The sequence below is a fragment of the Balaenoptera acutorostrata genome, chromosome 11 (genome assembly GCF_949987535.1).
Source record: "Balaenoptera acutorostrata chromosome 11, mBalAcu1.1, whole genome shotgun sequence".
Taxonomy (NCBI): Eukaryota; Metazoa; Chordata; class Mammalia; order Artiodactyla; family Balaenopteridae; genus Balaenoptera; species Balaenoptera acutorostrata.
In genome coordinates, this window is record NC_080074.1 from 65598865 (window position 1) to 65622953 (window position 24089).

Sequence of the window (24089 nt, forward strand, 5' to 3'; positions counted from 1 at the left end):
GAAATTGGAGGGTGGGTAGTCCTGGAAATAAGGTTTAGACGCTCTCCGTGTGTGCCCGGGAGGTGGAGGGGTGGGGAGTGGAAATGAGGTGTGTGGGGATGGGGGCGCCCCAGATCCTTTGTCTTTCCCCTGTGTTTCTCTGTGTCCCCCTTTGCCGCTCCCAGGCTGCGCTGAAGGGTCAGGTTGCAAATACAGGGTACAGTAGATGTCAGACGCTGGGGGAAACTTCCTAACCGTGCGCTAGTGGGTCTTTGCGGGCGGGGAATGAGAGGACCGAGTCTCCGCTGCCCCAGCGCCTTTAGTCCTAGAGAACTAGGCTCTGCGCTGAAGGGGGAGCGGGGGCTGCAGGGACCCCCACCTCCAGCGAGGGGGTGGGGAGGAGGGGCCGGCGGGCGGTGCGGAGCCGGGCACTGGGCGGCAGTCTCTCACTGGTCTCCAGCGCTGCGTCGGTCCCACCAGCCTCGCGCTGCCAGCGCCGCTCCTCCTCCCTCCCACGATTTGCCAGCGAGCGCGGCTACCGCCCGCGCCCAGAGGAACCGCCGTGGCCAAAACAGCAATTTGTTCCCGAACGAGTGATGCGGAAGGCTCAGCGCCCCCACCCCTCTAGGAGACACAACCGTAGTCAGCAGCATCGGAAAGGAAGGAGTGTCCCCCGCTCCACCCACCCCTCATCTGTGACAAGGGCCAAAGCCCCAGGCACCTGTATTAAAATGAGCTGGTGCTTGGGCAGGAAGAAGAGGAAGCGTCCCCCTCCCCCAGTCCTCTGAATCCTGGAATCCCGCTCCCAGGAAGCAAGACCCTGAGGAGGCTGCAGATTTTGCTTCCGACTCCCGACCTCCCACCCTCTCTGGGTCCAGGGCTGCACAGTAACCCCTCCCCCAAGGCTCCTCTTTGCCCCTCCAGGCGATGTTCAAGCACACTGCTGAGGGGCGGGTGCAGTTTAGGAATCGGCTCACTTTGAGAGAAAGGATGAGGCTATGGTGGAAAGCACCCAACTTGAGAACCAGGCTACTTACCCAGGTTCGAATATAGTTCTGCCACTTGCTGTTGTGATTTTCCGTGCGTGACTCAATTTTCTCCTCTGTGAAACGGGGACAATAACTACATCAGAGGGTTGTTAGGATTAAAAGATTAAAGGATCTAGAACAGTGTGTGACATATGCAGCATGTAAACATTATTCTCTGATTTTGAATCTTACAGGAGCCCCGTGAAATATGCAGAGTAGATGCTACTTACTCTCCATCTCACAAATGAGTAAACAGAGGCAGAGATAAAGGAGAGACTTGCTCAAGGTAACCAAGGTGGTAAATGGCTAAGGTTCCAACCCTGACACACTCCCAACCCCAGGTCCAGAGTCTACCTCACTCCAGCATAGCTGTCTCCCACTGTGAGGACTCAGAAACTACCCCAGGCTAGCTGTGTGGCACTCACAAGGACTGGTCATCTGGGGTTGTGCATCAGATCCAGATGATCCTCCCGCGGAAGCCCAAGTGTTCAGACTTTCAGTCTTCAAGCTCATCCGCCTGTGCTGGTTTTGAACATCAAGCCAAACCAGATGCTTGGGTCAGGGTGAGCAGGCGGTAGACAGAATACGTGGGGTGCCCCAAAGAATTACCATAGCTGAGATCGACTTGGTGCCAAAGCACTGTGCTAAGTGCTTTCCTTGGATTATCCGGTTAATCTTTACCATAACTGTGAGGTAGTCACTGTTATAATTGCCAATTTACAGGTGAAAACACTGAGGCGGAGAGGTTAAGATGCACTGCCTCCTCCAGAAGCTCAAAGCACAATGCCTGTGTCACTGTTTTGGTGCCCTGGTCCCCATTTCTGGGAGAAGAAAATATACTAACATTTATTGAATGTCATGATCACTCTTCTTATCACAGAATGAAACAGCAATGTTTTGGGCTTTAAACCCCTTCCCCCATTGCCCTTCAAAGAATTTGTGTGAAAGTGTGTATGGGGTAGAGATGCAGCCACTGACCTTTTGCTTTGGCCTGGCCTGATTTAAGGTGCCTTTTCCGTCTAGATGAGTGTCTAGATCTCAACCCACTTCACTCTTTCACTTTACCTAGTCCCTCAGGTCTTCCTGCCAGACCTGGCTTATAGTGAATTCCTTGCCTCCTCGTTCCACCCACAGAACCCCCGCACCCACCCCCCATGCGTACACACACATGCGCACACACACACACACACGCACGCACGCACGGGGCAGGGGCCCACATTTAGGAGACAGTAAGGTGGGGGTCGGGAGGAGTTGAGAAGACAACAGGGCACGGCAGGGTGTGTGGGGGGAGGTTAGGGACCACTGGGCTCCTCGCTACAATCTCCTCTTCCTCGCCCCTTTCCCCAGTTCTTGACTCACTGGCCTCAGTGGGGAGTCACAGGGAAGGGAAGGTTGAGGAGGAGCCCTGTTCAGAGATAGCTCAGAGCCATTGTCAACAAGGAGGAACTCAGGAGGCTGCGTTTTGGAGCTGCCGTGGGAGGCCTGTGGGAGTGTTATCTACAAAAGGAACAAGGAGAGAGAGGAGGGAAGAGCAAAGCGAGGAAAAAACCACTCAAGACACAAAAGATGGAAAAAGCCCCCCTGCCAAGTGCAGGCGGAGTCAGTTGCTGTGTGCAGCCGCTGAGAACAGGTGGCTGTCGAGGAACAGAGTTCAGGGCCCCTCCCCTCTCCTCTCCTCTTCCTACTCTCTCCACCCTCATTTCCGGAGGTCCCCAGGTCTGTCTCTCCTTCTCAGGCTGTGTGGTGTGGTGGGGAAATCTCAGGCTTTCAAGTCAAACTAGTCTAGGTTTCAATTCTAGCTCTGCCACTGAGTGACCTTGGGCAGGGATGGGGAATGGGGATGGGGGATGGGCGCTAATCTCGAAGAGCATTAGTTCCTTCATTTGTGAAATGATCCTTTCTCAGAGGATTGTGGAGAGAGTGAGATGAGCTTAGTAAGTGGTTGTGGTTGTTATTGAAAGTCCCCCTGAGCACTTGTCCTGCCCCTGGGTGCTGGGACCACAGAAATGAGCTCAGCATGAAGCCTCGCTGAAGTTCCCCATTCTCACCAAAACAAACACAACATCTTGGAATACTCTGAGGCCTCCAGTACTTGGCCGCCCCTCAGCTGTCTCATTCTAAGCCGTCCCTTTTCTTTTAGTGGAGGATCCTAGCTAGTGTGAGGAAACCACAATAAACTTTCTAAAAGGGAATCCTGGATAAGCTGTTGTATATCGCATGGCTAGTTACGTGGAGGAAAGAGATCTGAACCGGGAGTTAACTAGGTTGACAGCAGTTTGCTACCGTGCCACAATGCTGGGGTGCCCTGTCCTATCCTTCGGTAAACAGCCTATTAAAAGGGGACGGTATGGTCATTTTGATGAGTGCCCACTGTGAACAGCCACCGGACTTCAGGCCATGGGGACACACTGCAGTCGACCGCTGGCCCCGCCTGCCGGAAGGGCAGTTTATCAGTCCTGCCTGCAGTCAGCAAGGGAGTGAGTCTGAAAAATCTTCTCAGTCTCTCAACCTGCGTGTTCTAGCAGCACCAGAAAATGGGTTTGTCTGAAATCTAGTTCCAGAGAAAGCCTAACTGGGTTAAGTTGAAGAGAGACATAAAAAGGAGACCTGACTTTTCCCTGGGGAATCAGAGTGGGTGGTATTTGTTCCTGCTGTTTTGACGGCTGTGAAGGGGCAGGTGGGCTGGAGAACAGTTTTGCTGGTGGTGGTGATGGTGGGTGAGTTTCCTCACCCAGAAAAATCTTCAAATAGCGGTTCCCCTTGGTAGGGAGTCACAGACTAGTAACAAAACTCCCTCAGCGCCTGTATGGAAATGATGTTCCCTGGCTCTCCTTGGACTCTGCTACAGCCTTGCTCCCTGTTTGCCCATGTTGGTGCCGTCAGCATCTGGCCTGTGCCACCCAAAGAGCTCAGAAACGGGGGTGGGGGGGTGGGGGGTGGCTTCCTGACAGTTGTCAGGACAAGGGGGCACAGATCTCACCACGCTGGGGGGATATGCACTCAGGGGAGAAAAGCTACAGAAGGAATAGGGTGACTGAAGTATTACTTTTTCATTTTTGGTTAATTTCTGGTTTTATTTTTTTGGTTATTTTTGGTTTTATTTTTTATTTTTATTTTTGGTTAATTAGGTCTGTAAGGCTGGAGATCAGGGAGGTCTTTCATGCACTTTTTTTTTTTTTTTTTTTTTTTTTTTTTTTTTAACTACAAGTTTTTTTTTTTTTCTACCTCTGTGACTCTATTTCTGTTTTATAACTAGGTTCATTTGGACCATTTTTTTAGATTCCACATATAAGTGATATTGTACGGTATTTGTCTTTCTCTGTCTGATTTACTTCACTCAGTATTCCCATCATAGTCTTTACAAGAGATTACTTTCCAATTCCGGATTTGGTTAGCATCTCAGCTCTTTCCCAGTGGAATCAGATGCTTTTTTTTTAAATTTTATAGCTACTTTATTTATTTATTTTATTTATTTTTGGCTGTGTTGGGTCTTCGGTTCGTGCGAGGGCTTTCTCTAGTTACGGCAAGTGGGGGCCACTCTTCATCGCGGTGCAGGGACCGCTCTTCATCGCGGTGCGCGGGCCTTTCACTATCGCAGCCCCTCCCGTTGCGGGGCACAGGCTCCAGACGCGCAGGCTCAGTAGTTGTGGCTCACGGGCCCAGCCGCTCCGTGGCATGTGGGATCCTCCCAGACCAGGGCTCGAACCCGTGTCCCCTGCATTAGCAGGCAGACTCTCAACCACCGCGCCACCAGGGAAGCCCCCATGCACTTTTTAACAGGGCACGAGAGACAGAAAAGTAAAGGAGTTATGGTGAGTGAACGTTTAACTAGTCACAGGTTAGCTTGGACACCAGGGTACTGTTCTCAGCACCTGCTTGATACCTACCTTACCACTCCATGAAGTAGTTACCAGTCTCCACTTCCCAGTTCAAGAAGAGGTTCAAAGATGTTACGTTATTTGCCCAAGGTTAGTTGATCACATAGCTACCAAGTTGTGAAGCCAGAGTTAAAATCCAAGTATCGGTCTCAAAAGTCCAGGGTCTTTCTACTCGACCACACTGCCCAGCCACCAGACACTGCTTCCGAGAGTTTAAGAGCTCTAAGAGCTCTAGTTCCTTCACCTGCAAAGTGGTTGAGGAAAGAGCTGGAACCATTTATCTTTGCCTCAGAACTCAGCACAGTGCCTGGCACCCAGCAGGTGCCTCAATGTTTGAAGCAAAGAATGTGCGCAGGTGGCTAAAGCCACCAGAAGTCCAGCTGGGCTGACTTTACAGTATGATGTTCTGGCTACCAGCGTTACGGTCTGGTACTCTGAACTGGTTAAAAGAGTGACAAAACAGCTCCTTGTATCAGCTGCTAACCTCCAAACATGTACCATTTTGGATAGCCATTTCTTCCATTTAAGTGTGCTTCCGTATGCATATAATCCTCTCCAGGTGGGATAAGGTGGGATGAACCCTGTAGATCAGGCAAGACAAACCCTCATTTTGTTAGGTCAAATGGCAGAATTTCCAACGGCAACAAGCCATTACTCTACTGACCTTCTCCAAAGAAGAGGTTCACAGATTGATAACCATGTGTCCTGGCTTTTCTAGGCCACTCCCAACCTAAAGCAGTTTTTCCTGTTGTTCCCCACACATACCTTCATACTCACAAGACTGTACCCTGGTTTGGGATTCTGAAATACGAGGTCACCCTGTCTATACACCACTGAGCAAATGCCTGATCACCGCTGGTATAGTTCTAGTTCAAGCACAGGCCCTTTGAGCAGTGCTCCTCCATTTTACTCACAGAAGACAGCGAGGCTCTTTCATGCAATACTATTACCTTGTACTCTTTGATCTGTATGTGTCAGTTGCCCCAACTAGTTTATCAGCCCCACAAAGGGCTGTGTTTTAGTTATCTTTATCTCTCCTTAGCTTCCAGCTCAGCAACTGTACAAAGCACTCCCAAACACTGTTGGTGAGAATCCATGCATCTTTTAAGAGTACTTTATCAGTAACTGTATGATCCAACAATTCCACTCCTAGGAATTTATCCTGAAGATACACTCTCACATGTAATGAGTGATGTATGTATTATATTGATGAAATATGCTCATTTCATCAATACTTATAATAGCAAAAAACTGAAAATCATCATTAGGGACTGATAAAACTAATTATGATAAATTTATACAATGGGATACTATGCAGCCATAGAAAGAACAAGGTACATTTATGTATACTGACATGGAAAGAGGTCTAAGCAGCATACATTCTTCTGATATATGTATATAAATATAGAAAATTTCTGGAGGGATACATAAGAAACTTAACAGTGGTTGCCTCTGGGGAGGGAATAAATAGTCCAGAGTGGGATGGAGGCTTATTTTTCATCATATATCCTTTTGAACTGTTTTTTTTAAAAACCATTTACATATTTTGATTTTTCTTAAAACCAAACAAAAACTAGTTATAAAAAGTGAGGACAAGTTAAAAAAAAGCAAATTGCTTAGGAATACGCATAATATGATTTCCATTTATGTAAAAGAAAGAAAAAACATATTTGCATGTTTGGATTTAGAAAATTTGTGAAAAGATAAACAAGAAACTTATCAGTGATTTCTTCTAGGGAGTGGGACAAGGTAGGGGAGTATTTTTCACTTTCACATCATGTATCCTTTTGTACCTTTAAAAAAATTAGCCTGTATTACTTTTTTAAAAAGTGAATTTAAAAAACTGCCGCAAATAAGGGGCCTACGGAATATCTGATGTTCCTAATGAGGCCACGCTAATTTAAATTTTCTCTCTCAAGTGGCACATAACTGACAAAGGTAAACCTGAAGTTTCAATCTTAACTCTTAGGCTGGGAAAGGACAGGACATTGATCTCTAAGAGGAAATGGAAAGGGAAGGAGAAATGATGGTTAGGAAGGATGTCTCTGAACGCACAGCAGGAACTGCCCAGGGTACACAGCCTCCCTCCTCTCGGAAGGAAGAGATGCTGCGGGGAGCAAAGGATGAGCTGCACAGTTCAAACTTCAGATAAACCTCACTTCTCTTCACTGAAGAAAGTCAAATGGCAAATTTAGGAGAATATCTACAATGTGAGACCCTAAATGAATTATGGTTTAGACATATCTAAAAAAAGGATTGTAGAATGCATATAGTATGCTCCCTTTTTTGTAAAAAACAAAACAAAAAATTAAAAGCCTATATATCGGGCTTCCCTGGTGGTGCAGTGGTTGGGAGTCCGCCTGCCAAGGCAGGGGACACAGGTTCAAGCCCTGGTCTGGGAAGATCCCACATGCCGCGGAGCAACTAAGCCCGTGCGCCACAGCTACTGAGCCTGTGCTCTAGAGCCCGCGAGCCACAACTACTGAGGCCGCGTGCCACAACTACTGAGCCCACGTGCCACAACTACTGAAGCCCACACACCTAGAGGCCGTGCTCCACAACAAGAGAAGCCTCCGCAGTGAGAAGCCTGCGCACCGCAAGGAAGACCCAACACAGCCAAAAATAAAATAAATTTATTTTAAAAAAAGCCTACATATCTATGTGTATAAGCACATATATGCTTTGAAAAGGTTTATAAGGATATATGCCAAATTATTAACAGTTATTACCCCTGAGGAACAGAATGGAAAAGTGGAAAAGTAACTTTTTCCTTTTACATTTCTGTATTATTTGATATTTTAAATGCTACTTTTGCAATTAAAAACAATGTGTAAAAAAAAAAAACTTCATAATTTTCAAACTTTTTGTGGTCATAGAAAAAAGTCTTCAAATATTTTTCTATAAGGAGATTTCAACTTCAACTTCAAGGCAGTTTTTTTTTTTTTTTTAATTTATTTATTTATTTATTTATTTTTGACTGTGTTGGGTCTTCGTTTCTGTGAAGGCTTTCTCTAGTTGCGGCAAGCGGGGGCCATTCTTCATCGCGGTGCGCGGGCCTCTCACTATCGCGGCCTCTCTCGTTGCGGAGCACAGGCTCCAGACGCGCAGGCTCAGTAATTGTGGCTCACGGGCCCAGTTGCTCCGCGGCATGTGGGATCTTCCCAGACCAGGGCTCGAACCCGTGTCCCCTGCACTGGCAGGCAGATTCTCAACCACTGCGCCACCAGGGAAGCCCTTCAAGGCAGTTTTGACAAACATGTGGCTTCCCATCTGTTTAGGTGGTTAAATACAGTCTTGCCTGGATACGGGCATAGACCTCATAATCCTTCAAGGCCACTTCAGTCTCTGGATTTCCTATAAAGTGTAGGTAAGCAATTAATCAGAAAAGCAGGGCTTTTTCCTGATACCAGCAGGCTGATGGTGATGTTGGGTAAATTCCCCCAAATGAGGTGGCCAGCCCCTTAGAAAATGGCTTCCTAGTACTCCTTGACTATTGTTTTCTTTACTGAAAGACACACACACACACACACACACTCTTTTTCTCTCTTTCTCTCTCAATCTGTGCAACCAACCTGAACCCCGGCAGCTCATCTTCAGCCAAAGAGCTAGGGGAAGCCCTGAGGCAGCTAAGTTCTGCACCACTGCCACTTACAGCCTGGGCTTCAGCCTTGGGAGAACAAATGCTGGGGAAGAAAAAGCTCAGCTGTTATTAAATCGTAGAGGCTGGGGTGGGTGTGGCGCTCTGGCACCAGCACCAGCTGCTACACGCAGGAACCCCATTACACTGTGACATCCACTACTCCTGTGAAGGGACAGGCAGTGGAAGACAGGGGTGTGGACAGAACCTTTGGCTGCCTGGGTGAGCTGCTGGCAGCTGTGGGTTTTCTGAACTGGTAGGCGCTCCTCCGGAAAGTCACCATTCCCTCTCCTACAGACCTTTTCCCAAGAGGAACCGCTGCATCTGCTCATCCTGGCTTTTACATTTAATTTGGTTCTGAAGGTAAGCAGTGGACAAATGACTTAGGAATTGGACACCCTCATTTAAAGCCCCGAACAAGCTGTTCGAGTGACTTCTACCCCATGAGGCCCAAAGAAAAACAGATAATGAAATGAAGTCACTTCCTGCTGTGAAACAAACATGGGAACGTTTATGCAGTTGTTTTTATTTATTCAACTCTAAAGATTGACAGAGGCAATTTTTTGATGGTTAACACCTTAGATTAACACTAATTATATTGCTATAAATTTGGTTCAGGGTCAGAATAGGAATCAGGAAAGAGGGAGAACAACAACAAAAATCTTCAAACACTGAAACAAAGAAATACTTTTTTTTCCTTTAATTAAATGCTACTTTCCCATAGACTTCCCTAGACTGGTTTGCAGTCTAAGGTAATAGGAAACAAGGCTTGGGCATTTGGAAGAAACTGCAGGTTAAGCTACAGTGCCAAGCAAGAGACTGAAACCCCGATCTGAGTATCAATCTCAGGCACGTTCTGGGAGCGCAGGCAGATTCTCAAATGTTTCCTAGTGTTCTTTCCTTTTCACCGATGCAGTTTCCCCTTCTCTGGCTGATCCAGGACAGTACCCAACCCCCTCATTGCCTCTCTTGGTCATGCTGTTGTTTACAGGGAACCTGACTGGCACGTGTGGCTTCTGCTTAGACTGGAAAGGCAGCAAGACCAGCTGCTTGATCCATCTCCTCCTGAAAGCCTGGACAGTAGGGGTTGCTGAGGAGGGCCTCTTCAGGCCCCTGAAAGGCCTGGAGCACTGGGAAGAACACTGCTTACCCTTGGGAAAACTGGCAACAGGTGCCGGTGATTCCTGGTGGAAATGACCAGTCAGAATCAATCCATATCACTGGGAGAGGTCAAGGGAAAAAACAGCTTCCCTTCCAAAAAAAATGGTAAAGCGGAAACGAGGAGAGAAGAAACCAAAATATTTAGAATGGCATCAAAAGTGAATGCGCAAACTTCTTTTTGTTATTAAATCTAACTACAAGTTTCCTAAAGTCCAGTTACCAAGTTGAACTGTGTGGGATAGAAGAGACAGGCCAGCTGGAATTTCCCTCAAGAGTTCACGGCTTCAGGCTGAGAGGTCCTGGGTTTGCGCTGGGGGAGCCCCTTTTTGAATGAGGGCTTGGGTGGGCTGGGCTCCGTGCTGGCTCCAATCCCACTGGTCCCTGCAGAGTGAGTCTGGCCCCGTTCACTAGTGTTTCCTGGCGCCTGGGATGGAGCACTCGGGTACCTGGAACCAGATGAATACCATGAGCTGTTTCTGTAACGACCCCCACTGTCATGTCGCCCTTGGTTCGTGGGGTCATTGGACTTCGGGCCTTGTGGCCTGTAGCCTTGGCCTCCTCGTCTGTTCCCCGGCAACACCTAAGGATAAAAGAAGACAATGTTCAGAGCACTGTGGCATCAGGGCACCCCGTTTGTTCCAGTTCAGTTTATTTAGGAGTATTCCGAAAGCCTAAGAGCGGTATCCCAGGCTTGGGACTCAGTTCTCTCTTAAGACTCACAGAGTTTGATCAGCCAATCCAATCTAGACACTAATCAGAATTAATAAATCTTTCACTATTTACCCCCTGCCTTTCACCCCTAGGCTCTTCTCCACTGAAGAGCTTTTCTTTAGCTGGGCAGAAAAGGAAGAAAGAGCATCCTCTGAAGTTGTTACAAGCCCTCAGTTGGGCAGGTATCTTATCACGTGTCTGAATTTTGTAGATCATAAGCCATTTGTAAAGATAATGAACATCTGGAATAATAAAATAAACATCACTATGATCTACTCTGCTATATATCATGAACCACAGATTAAATCACGCTGCTGTGACATTTAACACACCTTTCACATTACAACCCAGAAAGCTTATGGCGTAGGATTTTATTTTTGTCCTCCAATTCCAATGTAATACCAGTCTGAAGAATTACTGACAGCACTGCCTTGGACTGCTCTTATGTATCTCCTTCAAACCAAGGAAAAGAAACTGTGGATTATGCTTCAACTTTCTAGTGTTCACTCCCGCCCTGCCAGGTTCATGCTCTCTCTCTCTCTTTCCCTGATATAATCTACACTGTGCTTCTAGGGAGTTGCAGCTTCAGAGGCATTCTGGTGAACCTGCCACTGTGGTGCTTTTCTACCTCAAGATGGGTACATGACTCCCAGTGTGACCAATTACCAGGCAATGCTACTACCTACAAAGCTAGGATCACTGCCAACATCAGAAAGTCAGCAGTCTTGGCGACAGGAAATCTAAACTGGCTGGTGATTTGGAACATACATACCAAATGCTTTCCCTGGAAATAACTGAGGCTGGAGGGATTCAAAATAGGTGTGGAATGGGCATAAAGAGAGGAAGGTAATGTACTGAGCAGTCAGTGTTTAAGCTGTGACAACCTGGCAGCATTTCTTCGTAACTTGCTCAGTGTGGAAGCTAGGTTACCTCTCGATGAGGCTGGTAGGGCCGGCCACTGGAGTTTGCTGTGGCGGCAGGAGTCTCCCCTGGTGCCGAGTTTTTCTTGTTAGCACTTGTAAGGCTGGGAGCAGAGGCACAGGTGGAAGGGGAAGCAGCGGAGGCATCACACGGGCTCCTCAAAGACACAGCTGTAACCGAGCTACATCGAGATCTGGTTGAATAGCTGTTCTTTGGATGGGACACTGAGACAGAAATATGAGCAATATGTGGTCAGATGATAGAAGAGCATGACGGGTAACCTTTTCCCTATTTCTCCATCTTACAATGAGCAATTTAGGATAAAGAACTGTCTATCTGAGTATTTGTAAAGATAAGCTTATAAATAGGTAACGGGAAGGAAAATCTCCCTTCTGCCCTCTTCCTCCACTCCTGCCAAATCCCCACCGCTTTGTAAGTGGCCCATCCCCCCACCAACTAATGACTTCTTGGCATTTCCTACCACCTAAACTCCTGGCTTTGGCTCCAGCGGCTGACTAAGCCTAGGAACAATAGTATAGGCCATATGTTCGCTTTCCTATGCAAGGAACATTCTAAAGTACAGACTTCAAAAAGAAAGAAAAAGTTAAATAAAAAGCCAAATTCTTTTTTAAAAATTTGAATGAGGCAAGATGAGTTACATATGAACAGAACTAGTCTTTACAACAAATATCTATCTTCCCAAGGCTCTTTCTGCAAAAATAACTCCAAATTCAAAATATCAATCTAGCTGAAAAATACTAATATTTTCAATTCAAGTTTGGTCAGAATTCAACGGTCTAAAAGTACTCCCTAGATCTTTTTCCTTGGCTTTAAGCCTGGGCTAATGTTGAGCTCACGATCACTGCCCTAGGTCCAACCTTTATTTCACTTTTACACCAAGACAGAAAGAACGGAGGAGCCGAGCTTGGGGTCTGGGTTTGACTGATGTGTCGCTACAAGCTCTCACCACAGAGGCACCTCCGTGCCCCGCCTCCACACACTCCTATTATGCGCTAGGCAAAGCAGGTATTGTTATCTCCACCGAGGAGTAAAACGAGCGGCCCAATGTAGAGTGCAGAGGCAAGGATTCAAACTTGGTCTGACTCCAAGGCCACATGCTCTTTATACTGTATACCAAACACCTCTCAGCTCAGCAGGAAATGATGAAAAAATAGGACTGCAAATTTAGGCAGCTGGAAAATGCCCATCCTCAAAGCTCAAAGCATCTGTGTCCGCTGACTTATTAAGTATCTCAGAGTTCCTTTTCATAAAAACAAGCAAACAAACCAAAACCCAAGAGGGACTGAGGAAGAATCAGGGGGAGAAGCCAATCGGCACTTCAGTTTCTAGTTAGTAGAGGGCGGCCTTCTTATCACCATCTCTGGTGCCCTGAATCTCTCAGCACCTCACCTTGTCCAAATGAATCTATGTTCTTCTTTAGGGTCTCTACATCACAGGTGAATCGGGCCACTCGTCCCAGATCCTCATCATATTTACGTTCACTAACAAAGTGCTGGAGAAAAGACAAAGAAAAGCCTCCAGGTGAGACAAACAATATATGTGGGATTTATAGCTTGCGATAAAGAGACGAAACAATTACTTTCAATTGTTTTCTTTTTGTGCTTCAAAGTTCACTACATGGCCATCATATTACCAATGCTGGGTGATTGACAAAATTCAGTCATTTTCCTTAAGGGCCCAAAGATAAGTCCATTTGGGAGCTTTATGAAATGCTAATGGTCATTAGGTGTAAATCAAGAGAAACTCTGGAGAAAGAAGGAACTCATGATGGAGGACCACCTTTCTCTCCACTGTTAGCTACTCTCCACATTGTTCCATTTTATACACAGGCAGAGGCAGCAGAAATGCTCATAAGCTACAACAATGATTCCTTAATTTAAATAGATGATTTGGTGTTCTTTAATATAAACTTCCTTAGTAAACCCACTTCACCGCTTCATAAAGTAGGATTTGTTAGTCCTTGTAATAGGAACAATTTCTTGAGATGGAAAATCATTCATGTGAAAAGTCAGCTTTGCAAATGAGAAGAGTTTATGCTGCAAGTAATTTAATCCTTTTAAGCAGACTGAGCTGAGAAGTAACCATCCCCTTGGGTCAAAAACTAACTATACTATAGAAATAGTGGGGCTAGAAACATGTCAGGAATAAAGTGCTTCTGGGGGTCTGTTTCAATAAACAATTTCTAAGGTAGTCTGGAATCATTTTTTCAGATGTACAAGAGAGTAAGAAAGAAAGTTAAAGGCCTAGATATAATTTAGAAGAACTGAATTCAGAGCAGTCCTCTAACTGGGGGTGGCCTAATTCCACTTTGGATTTTCAAGGGGTAGAATCAAGTGCATCAGAATCCTCGGGATGCACCTAGAAGCAATAAATGGGAGAGGAGAAACAAAAATTACCTCTGGGACTTGAAGTCCTAAAGCGTCAGAGTATACTGTGGCTTAGGAAAGCACATGAATCTCTATAACAAAGCCTTCAGACATGTAATATCAGTCTGAGATTAATTCTGAAACACATTCTAGGGTTTCCTGAGCCAAAGACATAACAGGAATGACGGAAATAAAATGATCTGGAAATAAGACATTTAAATTGCACAGCACCCACTTCAGTACACTGAAAACGTGGAGAGAAACAGATCCTTAGTCAGTCTGCAGAAATATTTCTAGCAGCTCTTCAACCACGTGGGAAGGGGAACAGATGAAGCCTGTGAGAGCCAGAATTCTTATCTAATTCCAAAGGGGTTTCTGGCTTCTCCCAGATAGTTGAATGAGACTGACTGGCATCAATGCGAGGAAGACTTTCTATAAAATTTAGCAATATAGTCTTAGTTAATCAGAAAATGGTAATTTAAAACTTGCATTGTTGGGCTTCCCTGGTGGCGCAGTGGTTGAGAATCTGCCTGCTAATGCAGGGGACACGGGTTCGAGCCCTGGTCTGGGAAGATCCCACATGCCACGGAGCAGCTGGGCCCGTGAGCCACAATTGCTGAGCCTGCGCGTCTGGAGCCTGTGCCCCGTGACGGGAGGGGCCGCGATAGAGAAAGGCCCGCGCACCGCGATGAAGAGCGGTCCCCGCACCGCGATGAAGAGTGGCCCCCGCTTGCCGCAACTGGAGAAAGCCCTCGCACGAACCGAAGACCCAACACAGCCAAAAATAAATAAATAAATAAATAAATAAATAAGAAAATCCTTTAAAAAAAAAAAAAAAAAAAAAAAAAAAAAAAAAAAAAAAAAAAAAAAACTTGCATTGTTGGTTTCACTATTTCTCCCCAATATAGCCTAAGGGGAAGGAGTGAGAGAATAATAACACGACATAGGTTTGTGTGAAAGCCTGGGTCAGGATGGTAACAGGGATGCCTGTAAGGTCTCAGATGATCTTCCATCTATGCTTTTATTTTACAGAGGCTGTTATATAGCCTCCCCAGCATGTATTCCTCTTAAATATGGCAATAAATCTCACACGTTCAGAAAGAGCAGAGTTAGGGCACAGGAGTAGAGAAGGCCATACAGTTCACGGTTTAGAAACAATTAATTAGAATGTCAGTGTCCACAACTACCCAAGGATAACCCAGCCTCTCTCAGGTTCCCATCTTAGTCTCAGAAACACTGTTCTTTATATAAGAATTTAAAACATCTGAGTGCTGAATCCAAGTAATCTTTATAAACAGTTTACAATATAATCGACACCTCAGATTGCTCATTTTTCTCTTATAAAATCAGAATTGACCAACCAACTATTTAACTATCTACTGAACGCCTACTCTGCGCCAGGGCACAGGAGACACAGCAGTTCCTGTCACTGTAAAGTTCACTATCGAGTGGGAAAGACAGATTAACCAAATGCACATACAATTATAAGTGTGCTAGGAAGGCACAAACAGGGGGGACACGTCAGGAAAGTCAGGAAGGATGAGGTCAGCAGTGAGGTGTGTGCTGGGAGTGGCAGGGGGAGGGAAAAGAACGTTCTAGACAGATGGAAAAGCATGTGCAGCAGCCCTCACAGGAGGGAACAGGGTATGCCTGTGGAAAGGAGAGCTAGTATGGCTGGAGCAGAGGGGACAAGGGGGACGCTGTGCAAAGCACGGCAGCAGGGCCAGACCATACAGAGCCCTACAGGCCGTTAAGGATTATAGCCTATCCTGAAAGCAACGGGAAGTTTGAAGTAGGTTCTGTAATGCGAGGGACAGATACGAAGGGGTGGGGAGGCCGGGGCAGTGGCAAAGTGGAGGAGTGGAATCAATTAAGAGGCTACCGCAAAGTCCAAGCAAGAGATCACTGTAGCTTGATCATGATGGTGGTGGTGGAGACAAAGAGAAAAGGTCAGATCGGAGATTTCGCAGGAGGTCAAAGGGACAGGGTCTGCTGATAGATTTAACTGTGGGAAAAGGAGAAATTCCCTAAGGTTTCCAGCTTGGACACTGGATAGATGACAGTACCATTTACAGAGAAAGGGAAAGGGCCAGGAAAAGGGCCAGGTTTGGGAAGAGGAGATCATGAGTTAAATATATTAGATACAGCCATGAATTACGGAGATTTGCTACTTTAGTCCCCGAGGGTAAGAAGAAAGGCGGAAAGGAGAAGGAAGTTCTACCTTGATATCAGCTCTGAGCTCAACCAGCTGCTCCTCTGACATCCGAACAGCCACATCAGTCATCTTCTTCAGAAGTTCGGCTTTCTTCTGACGGCTGAGCAAAATTTCCACTGTAGAGGAAAGGGAGTATGACTCTTATGGTCTGCTAAATAGGACAAAGAAGAACTAGAAGTATAGGCCTTGCAGTATGTACTTGAACAGCCAAAGGCTTAGCTGCCCACCCATCCAGAAAGGGAAAATACCAAAGGTCCAGTTTCCACCTTCTTGAGGGACTCTGAAGGCAGTTTACATGGTAAATGCTTTTTATGAATCATAAAGACTCATACATCACTTGTCATTTCTCTTTCTCCTCTTCCCACTTAAAAAAAAATTTTATCAAGACGCATGTAAATTAAAACAAAAATATGCACAAGGTAAAGAATACATCTAGAATAAATGGGTATAAAATGAAAAAGAAAACTGTCCCTCCTACTTCTGACTTCCAGAGGAAACCACTGGTAACAATTTCTTATGTATACTTTCCATTATACTCTCTGCATATACAATCTCTCTCTCTCTTTTTTCCCCTCACAATGGTCCCTCCTTTACCTTAGCTATTTTTACTTACTATGTCTTGAAGTTCATTCCTTATTAATACATTGGATTCCCCTCACTCTGTTTAATAGCCACCTAGTATTCTACTATGTGGATATACCACAATTATTTACCAAGTTCCCTAATGATGGACATTAGATTATTTACAGCCTTTCAAGAAGCATCTTCTCTGGCTTGCTCCCAGATGTGTAACTCAGGTATGGCCACGAAGAATGACAGACAATAAAAATTCTCTCAGAGCAGAGAGCCAGGGGCTATGGAGGACAAAGGGCAAAAGAAATCCTCTCAGGAAGTAGATCTAGGGGCTGCCAAATGAACCAAGGAACTTTCTCTACCACTGGGGCAGGGACTCTACTATTCCTGTCCAGTAAGCTTTGATCATTGCATGTCCAAGTGGGAATTTTTACTATAATTATCGTCTTCTCTGCCTATCTATGTAATAACGTTTCTTTCAGTTTATGGGATGCCAGACCACAATATACCATAACCAGAGCTGTTGGAAGATCTGAAACTACCCAGAAGTCCTGGACTTTCAGCTGAATACGTGAACTAGAGGAGACTGTGGAGGTGTTGCCATCAAGCAGGAGGTGAGTGTGTCCTCATTTTGGAAAAAAGAGGACTGCAGGGTAGCTGAGGGGTGGACTGTAGCAAAGACTGTTAGTGACTGAATATCCATTCTCCTCTATCAGAAGTCTAATGTTGTTGGGTACCAGTGTGCTTAGGTAAAAAAAGCTACATTTCCTGGCTTTGCTACACATAACTGTATTATGTGGTATAGTTTGGCCATTGAGATCTAAGCAGAATTCAGAGGCGAGGCTTACTAGAAAGCTCTCTAAAGGAGTCTTAGCCTGCATGTAACATTTTGCCCTTCCCTGACTGGAGCCGTAGGATGTATCTTTTGACCATAAGCACAATGTAAGGATGGCTGGGGAGAAGGATAGAGAAGCCTGGGTCCCTCATATCATTTTGGCGATGCCCTACAGCCCTGGACTGCTTACCTCTGCACCTTTCATTTCATGAGAGAAAAAGAAACTCACATTTCTTTAGGCCATTCTGTGGCATGCAGTCAAACTCAATTCCCAACTTATACACAGAATCCTGTAACCTACTGAGAAACCAGCCAAATTTACGTTAGAAAAAAATAGAATTTTTAAAGAGCTACATCAGGTGTAGAGCTGAATGTCTTTAGCAAGTTTACTTAGTCCAATTTGCCACATATATGCCACCCATGGGCTGCTCATACCTATGTCAGGTTAATCGATAAGGGTACACTTTCCCAATAAGTTAGGAACATGCATACAAAAGTTTCTCAATACAAAGGCCCAACAAATACAAATGATCTGTTGGTCTGGCTCCCAAGATAAAACCTATTTGCCATTTGTATCAAATTCACTTTCTCTCAGCTCCAGCATTCTACGATTCTAAGATAAAATTACAGATCTCAAGATGTGTCAAGTAAAGATTTCTACACATACCATATAACTCAGAGGGCCTAACTATATGACCTTGGACAAGTCACATTTTTCCAAGGAACTTGTTTCTTTGTTTATGAAATGAAAAAAATAAAACAAAATAAAATCCAAAAACCTAACCCTCCCATAAGGTTGATCATCATCATCACATATGAATGAGTGCAAAAAAACTTGGAACTGTGAAGTACTATGAACATATAATTAATAAACTATAATGTGTAAAGAAAAGAAAAAGAAACACCTTTTTGATATTATTGGTAAATGAGTAATTACATTAGTGTCATTGAGAACTAGGATTTTTAGCATGAGAAGGGTGGACTGTATTTGATAATATAAGATTGACCATGAATTGATAACTGATTGAGGCTGGGTGCTGGGGGTTAATTATATTAGCCTCTCTATTTGAAATATGTTCAAAATTTTCTATAAAAGATGCATTTTAAAAAGCACCTTCGGACTTCCCTGATGGTGCAGTGGTTAAGAATCCACCTGCCAATGCAGGGGACACGGGTTCAAGCCCTGGTCTGGGAAGATCCCACATGTCGCGGAGCAACTAAGCCCGTGTGCCACAACTACTGAGCCTGCGCTCTAGAGCCTGCAAGCCACAACAACTGAGCCCGGGCACCACAACTACTGAAGCCCGCGCGCCCTGGAGCCCACCCACCGCAACTAATAAGCCCACGCACTCTAGGGCCCACTTGCTGCAACTACTGAAGCCCGCGCGCCTAGAGCCCGTGCTCCGCAACAAGAGAAGCCACCACAATGAAAAGCCCACCCACCACAATGAAGAGTAGCCCCTGCTCACCACAACTAGAGAAAGCCCGCGCTCAGCAACAAAGACCCAATGTAGCCCCCCCAAAAACCACCTTCTTCTCAACAGTAAGGACTATGTCTTTTTTTTTTTTTTTAGGGGCTATGTCTTCTTACTAATTTTATTTTCTCTGAAACTTCAACTTCAAAAAGAGAACACATAGGTACAAGAATGGACTGAAACTGTCACTGGAAATTTCAGGATATACCACTCAATTTAAATGAAATCTCACCTCTGAAAAACAATGTATAGCATCTCTGTTACGTACTCAAAATTTCATTAAAATGGATCAAAACTGAATTCAGCTCAGTGCTTCAAAGCTGCCTCCTCTGGCCCATGACCACAGACACAAATTATTTAATTGTGAGTCATCATCTCAACCTATTTCCATTCTCACCAGTTTGAGAGTAGGTTAAAAGAAACAACCTTCCTAATTACAAATCTGGCATTCAATGCACGAAGGAAAAACTGTTGAAAAGCCCCAAATCAATGCCATTGTACAAGGTGCAGTTGGCATTCCCTTCTTTTCATATAGCTGTGTATCTTTAACCTAACCCTTAATAGAAATGACAGAAAACAGATATCTGGTTCTTCTGTATAAAACCCCACAAATTATCCAAGTTAGACTATTCCTCCAGACTCCATTTTAGTAAGCTTTCAAAGAACCCTCGTCATGGGTATCCTGAACCTTCAATTAATTGACTTTTTCCCTACCCAATGATAACAGACACTGAGTGAAGTTTCTACAACCGGAGAAAACAAAGAAAGTTCTGAAAGAGGTAATGACAGGAATGGATACACTGATTGTAGGCAACCTGATGACGTCTCCTCTGATTATGCCAAAGGTTTTTTTCCAAGTAGAAAAATATCCAATGGAATTGTTCAATCACTGGAGGAAAAAAACAAAATAAAACCCAGGCACCTGCAAGATACTTTATTTTCCTTAATTGGTGCTGTGGTGGCAGATACCATGAAGTAGTCTAGTCTCTTAGACACTGAACTCTATATTCAAAATATTGAAATTTGGAAATATTGAAAAACAGCCTCTTGTAAAGTTGTTTCACCTGAAAGGATTCCTATGCCAGCATAGTACAACTGCTCAAGACTGTTTAACCAAATATATAAACTCTTATTGTGGCATTTATATTGAGCTTTTTTTTTTTTTTTTTTTTTTTAAATTTATTTATTTTATTTATTTATTTATTTTTGGCTGTGCTGGGTCTTCGGTTCGTGCGAGGGCTTTCTCCAGTTGCGGCAAGTGGGGGCCACTCTTCATCGCGGTGCGGGGACCGCTCTTCATCGCGGTGCGCGGGCCTCTCACTATCGCGGCCCCTCCCGTTGCGGGGCACAGGCTCCAGACGCGCAGGCTCAGTAGCTGTGGCTCACGGGCCCAGCCGCTCCGTGGCATGTGGGATCCTCCCAGACCAGGGCTCGAACCCGTGTCTCCTGCATTAGCAGGCAGACTCTCAACCACTGCGCCACCAGGGAAGCCCTATATTGAGCTTTTTTAATGGGGGTTGAGAGGCAGGTAATAGCTTTAATAAAGATCAGTCTTACTTGCTTCAGCTTTCACTTTGTCCATTTCAGCAAGCAATGTCACTTCTCGATCCATTAAACTAGGAAGGGATGACAAAGGGAAAAAAGGTTTGATCAGAAACTCAAACAGGAACACAGCACATTGCTAATAGTGGAGAAAGACTTATAAGTTTGTTCCCTAAAAGCATACTACAAAATAAACACTGTATATACCACATGAAAATCCTATCTCACCCTCAGCAAAGACTCTTTTAAAGATTCCAATAAAGAAATCTAATTCCCTTTTATTTCTATATATTACAGTAAACCAGTAGCTACTCATCTAAGAGTTGAGAACCAGTAGATGGCAGTAGCAAGCTACAAAACATTTCTTGGTAAGTTGTGCTAAAGCGGAAGTCCTCATGGAAATTACATATTTCTACATATGTGCATATTTTTTATTTTATATTTCGGTCTATAAAATTGGACAGCTTTGCTTCTAATGAATTTTTACCAGGCAATACTCCTGCTAGGGCATGATAAATTTACCCACGATTAGGTTTTATACATCTTCAACATTTTAGCACAGTTGCACCAAGTCCACTGGTGCTTTAGTCTCAAGAATGCAGAGTAGTCAAAAGACATACATATACTGTGCTGGTTTCAGGTAAACGTTTAATAGTAATCCAGAAAAGATGGAATCAAAGGTTTTTGGAAGGCTTTTTACAGAAAAAGAACATTAAATGGGCAATTAGAATATTCTCCCCTGCCAATGTAAATGGTTTGTAAGCATGGGAAAGCTTTTCTATGTTCTTAGAAAAGAGCCCACCACCTTCAGCGAACATGTAAAGAAATAATAGGCTGCCCTAGGGTTAAACCTCTGGATGAAAATAATTTTCCTTACCATATCAGTTTTGCTTAGCGGTGGCAAACAAACAAACAAACAAACAAAACCCCAAAAGCAAAAACACAAAACTAAAACTTTAATACCTGCACACACATGAAATGTTCCAAATCTCTTCATATTTGAAATTCATTCTAATTTCTCCTTTTGAGTGGCAATATAACTACAGGGTTAATAAAAGTTCTCCTCTTGTTCCTGGTTGTAAAACTAATCACACACATATGCATACACACACACACACACACACACACACAGAGTCTAATTCAACTTAGCTCAATATGTTGTTATGCTGGCACAAAGTAGTTACTATGGAGACTATAGTGAGATATACAAAAAAGTATAAGGCAGGGACATTTCCTCAAGGAGCAAAATCCGTTATAGTCAAGTGCTGGAGAACACAGGTTTGATCATCATTATGCATGATGTTAACACACAGACTTGTAACGAAACAAATTTGGTTGGCATATTAATCCCAAAGCACCAGACTAGAGAGAAGATACAACTATTGTGATAGGGTAGCAATAGTTTTGCTAAGAAAGCATTCCCCAAACCTTGGCAAATATTTTGCTCCAAGAACTCTAGCAGCATTTGGAATACCTAAAAGGCAAAACAGAAGCACATCTGAGACAGGAGCTACCAGGCTTCGAGTTTATCATTACCTCTATTCTGTCGCTGAATCACCTTAAGATGCAGACACTGTGTCCATCAGATGACAAATTTGTCTCTGACAAAGCTTGTAAAATGTTTATTAAAAGAGCTCAGCAAACAAGTAAGATTTTTGCAGCTTACAATCTTTATTAGGAAAAAAAGTTCTGCACGGTCACAATAAGACTTTTTGTGTCCGTACGAGCTACTACATCGTGATGGTACTTTTTTTTCCCTGTAAGAATGATTAGCATCCATTTACATAACCTTTGTTTCTTGAATAACTCATTTCATAAGAAATTCACAGGGCAGTGTGTGCGCAACCGTATGACCACTCCAATTAAAAAAGAAACAAAAGCTTACCTTTTCATGCCAAAAAACACTGAAAAGCAGTAAGCACTTCTATTTCTTTTTGTTTGTTGTTTGTCATGTTACCATCTATTGGTAACACCTACTGAAAGGTCCTGTGATGTCAGCCAAGCATTAAACAGAGGAATCTATTGGTTAACTGTTGGGATATTTTCTCAGAGAAAAGCCTGATGAATCTTTGCAATTTTTCATTAAATTCTTTACAAGTCTTTAAAATAGAAAAATGAATAAATGTTAAATTATATGTAGTGTAAGTGCCTGGCGATCAGCTTTTTTGATTATAATGTAAGTGCCCAACATTAAGCTTTCGGTTGCCGACATTCATAAAGAGCCAGGCCACCCCACCTATGAGGTTCCCCTTTTAGAAGGCCCTGGGCGACCTAGATAACTGACCCACTTGAGTGATCCTACTTTTCCTTCCCACGCTTTCTTGCTCTTATGTTTTAAATTTACTAATAAAGAATGAACCCGCAAAACCCTAGGCACCCCACCCTCAACCCCAATAAAGGCATGACCCCAGGTCTGTACTCTCCTTAGGCTCACTTCGCTGTGTGGTTCCAGGCATGCCATGTACCCTCCACGACTTGTGAGTAATAAACCTGTTTTTTTCTTCAGAATCCCCTGATGGTTGCTGCTGAGGTGCATCTGGCAATCGTAAGAACCACAAGGGCCAGTCCGCCGCAACACTGGCTCATGGGGGGCAGGGGCCACAAGCAGTATGGGGCCCAGGTGAGTGCCCCCAGGCATTCCTAGCTGAGAGCATCACTAAAGATAGGCTGAGACCAACACAAAACACTATTAAGAACTTTCTTAAAAGTACATCACATAATGTATTACAGTTGTGTAGAAGAATGACTGTATTTTAGGTAATTAATGCTAAAGCATTTAGGGATGGCATGTTATGTCTGCAACTTCCAAATGGTTCCACCAAGACACACACACACACACACACACACACACAGAGCAAATACACCGATCACTGTACTATCCCTTCAACTTTTCTGTATGTTGAAAGTTTAAGTGCGGAAACATGCGCATCACAAAATAAACAGAGAAGGTGAGAAGAGTGCAAAGGTGGAAAGTAGGCTAAGCATAAGATAAACAGCAGAGGCATTTTTTACAATTAAAAATAGTAATTTAATGTAATACAACTTTCTGACAATGAGGAAACTTAAGCTAAAGTTTCCACCTGTTCTAAGCTGTATGGTGGTCCCAGTATGGATCTGTGGCCAAGAGATTCAAAAGTACCTGTGGTTTGAGGTAATAGTTTTCAGATGCCATAGCTACAAGCAATGAGTCCTCTCAGAGAGTGATCAAAGGCTCATTCAGGCTGCCAGACTTTCTGTTACCTTTCTTACTCAGTACTTGAGGGTACTGACATACAATAATACCTCAATAAATGGCTTTCCTGAATGGAAATACATGATGATGAGCATCTGATAACACTGGACTCAGAAAGTGATAATGAAAATCCACTAAATATTGCTGGGACTCTGTTTAGAAAGACACTAGGTCTTATTAAGCCTGGGCCTTATATAGCATAGAGAATTTCCATATCCTTTCTTTGACCATGAAAGATGGTTTTAGATGTCCTGTCGCTGTTAAGGAAAAAGACTGGTAAATGTCTGAATGTTCTCTATTTCCTTCCCTCCTTACCAAGACTTTTTACCATCTTCACATTTCCTCAACTTACTCTAAAGCTTTTGCGTAATTCAGTTGGTCAGAATAGTTGTTCCTGTAGCATCACCATTCATATCTCTAAGATACATTATATATCCATCATTTGAAACAAGCCCTTTAATTAATATATTTAACATGTAGCTTACTGATTAAAGCTATTGCCTTCAGTAATTCCT

At 44.1% G+C, this 24089-nt stretch overlaps 1 protein-coding gene across 2 annotated transcripts in view; it reads right to left on the reverse strand.

Moving 5' to 3' along the window:
- Window positions 1–9031: 9031 nt before the first annotated feature.
- SPATS2 (spermatogenesis associated serine rich 2) overlaps window positions 9032–24089 on the reverse strand; it is a 138752-nt gene continuing 123694 nt past the window's right edge. For both annotated transcript variants that reach the window (XM_007179303.3, XM_007179304.3), the window contains exons 9-13: window positions 20358–20416; window positions 15924–16033; window positions 12726–12828; window positions 11325–11539; window positions 9032–10263 (exon numbers count right to left, since the gene is read on the reverse strand). In XM_007179303.3, the coding sequence (XP_007179365.1) occupies window positions 9952–10263; window positions 11325–11539; window positions 12726–12828; window positions 15924–16033; window positions 20358–20416 (799 nt within the window). In that variant the 3' untranslated portion in view covers window positions 9032–9951. The remainder of the gene's footprint in view (window positions 10264–11324; window positions 11540–12725; window positions 12829–15923; window positions 16034–20357; window positions 20417–24089) is intronic.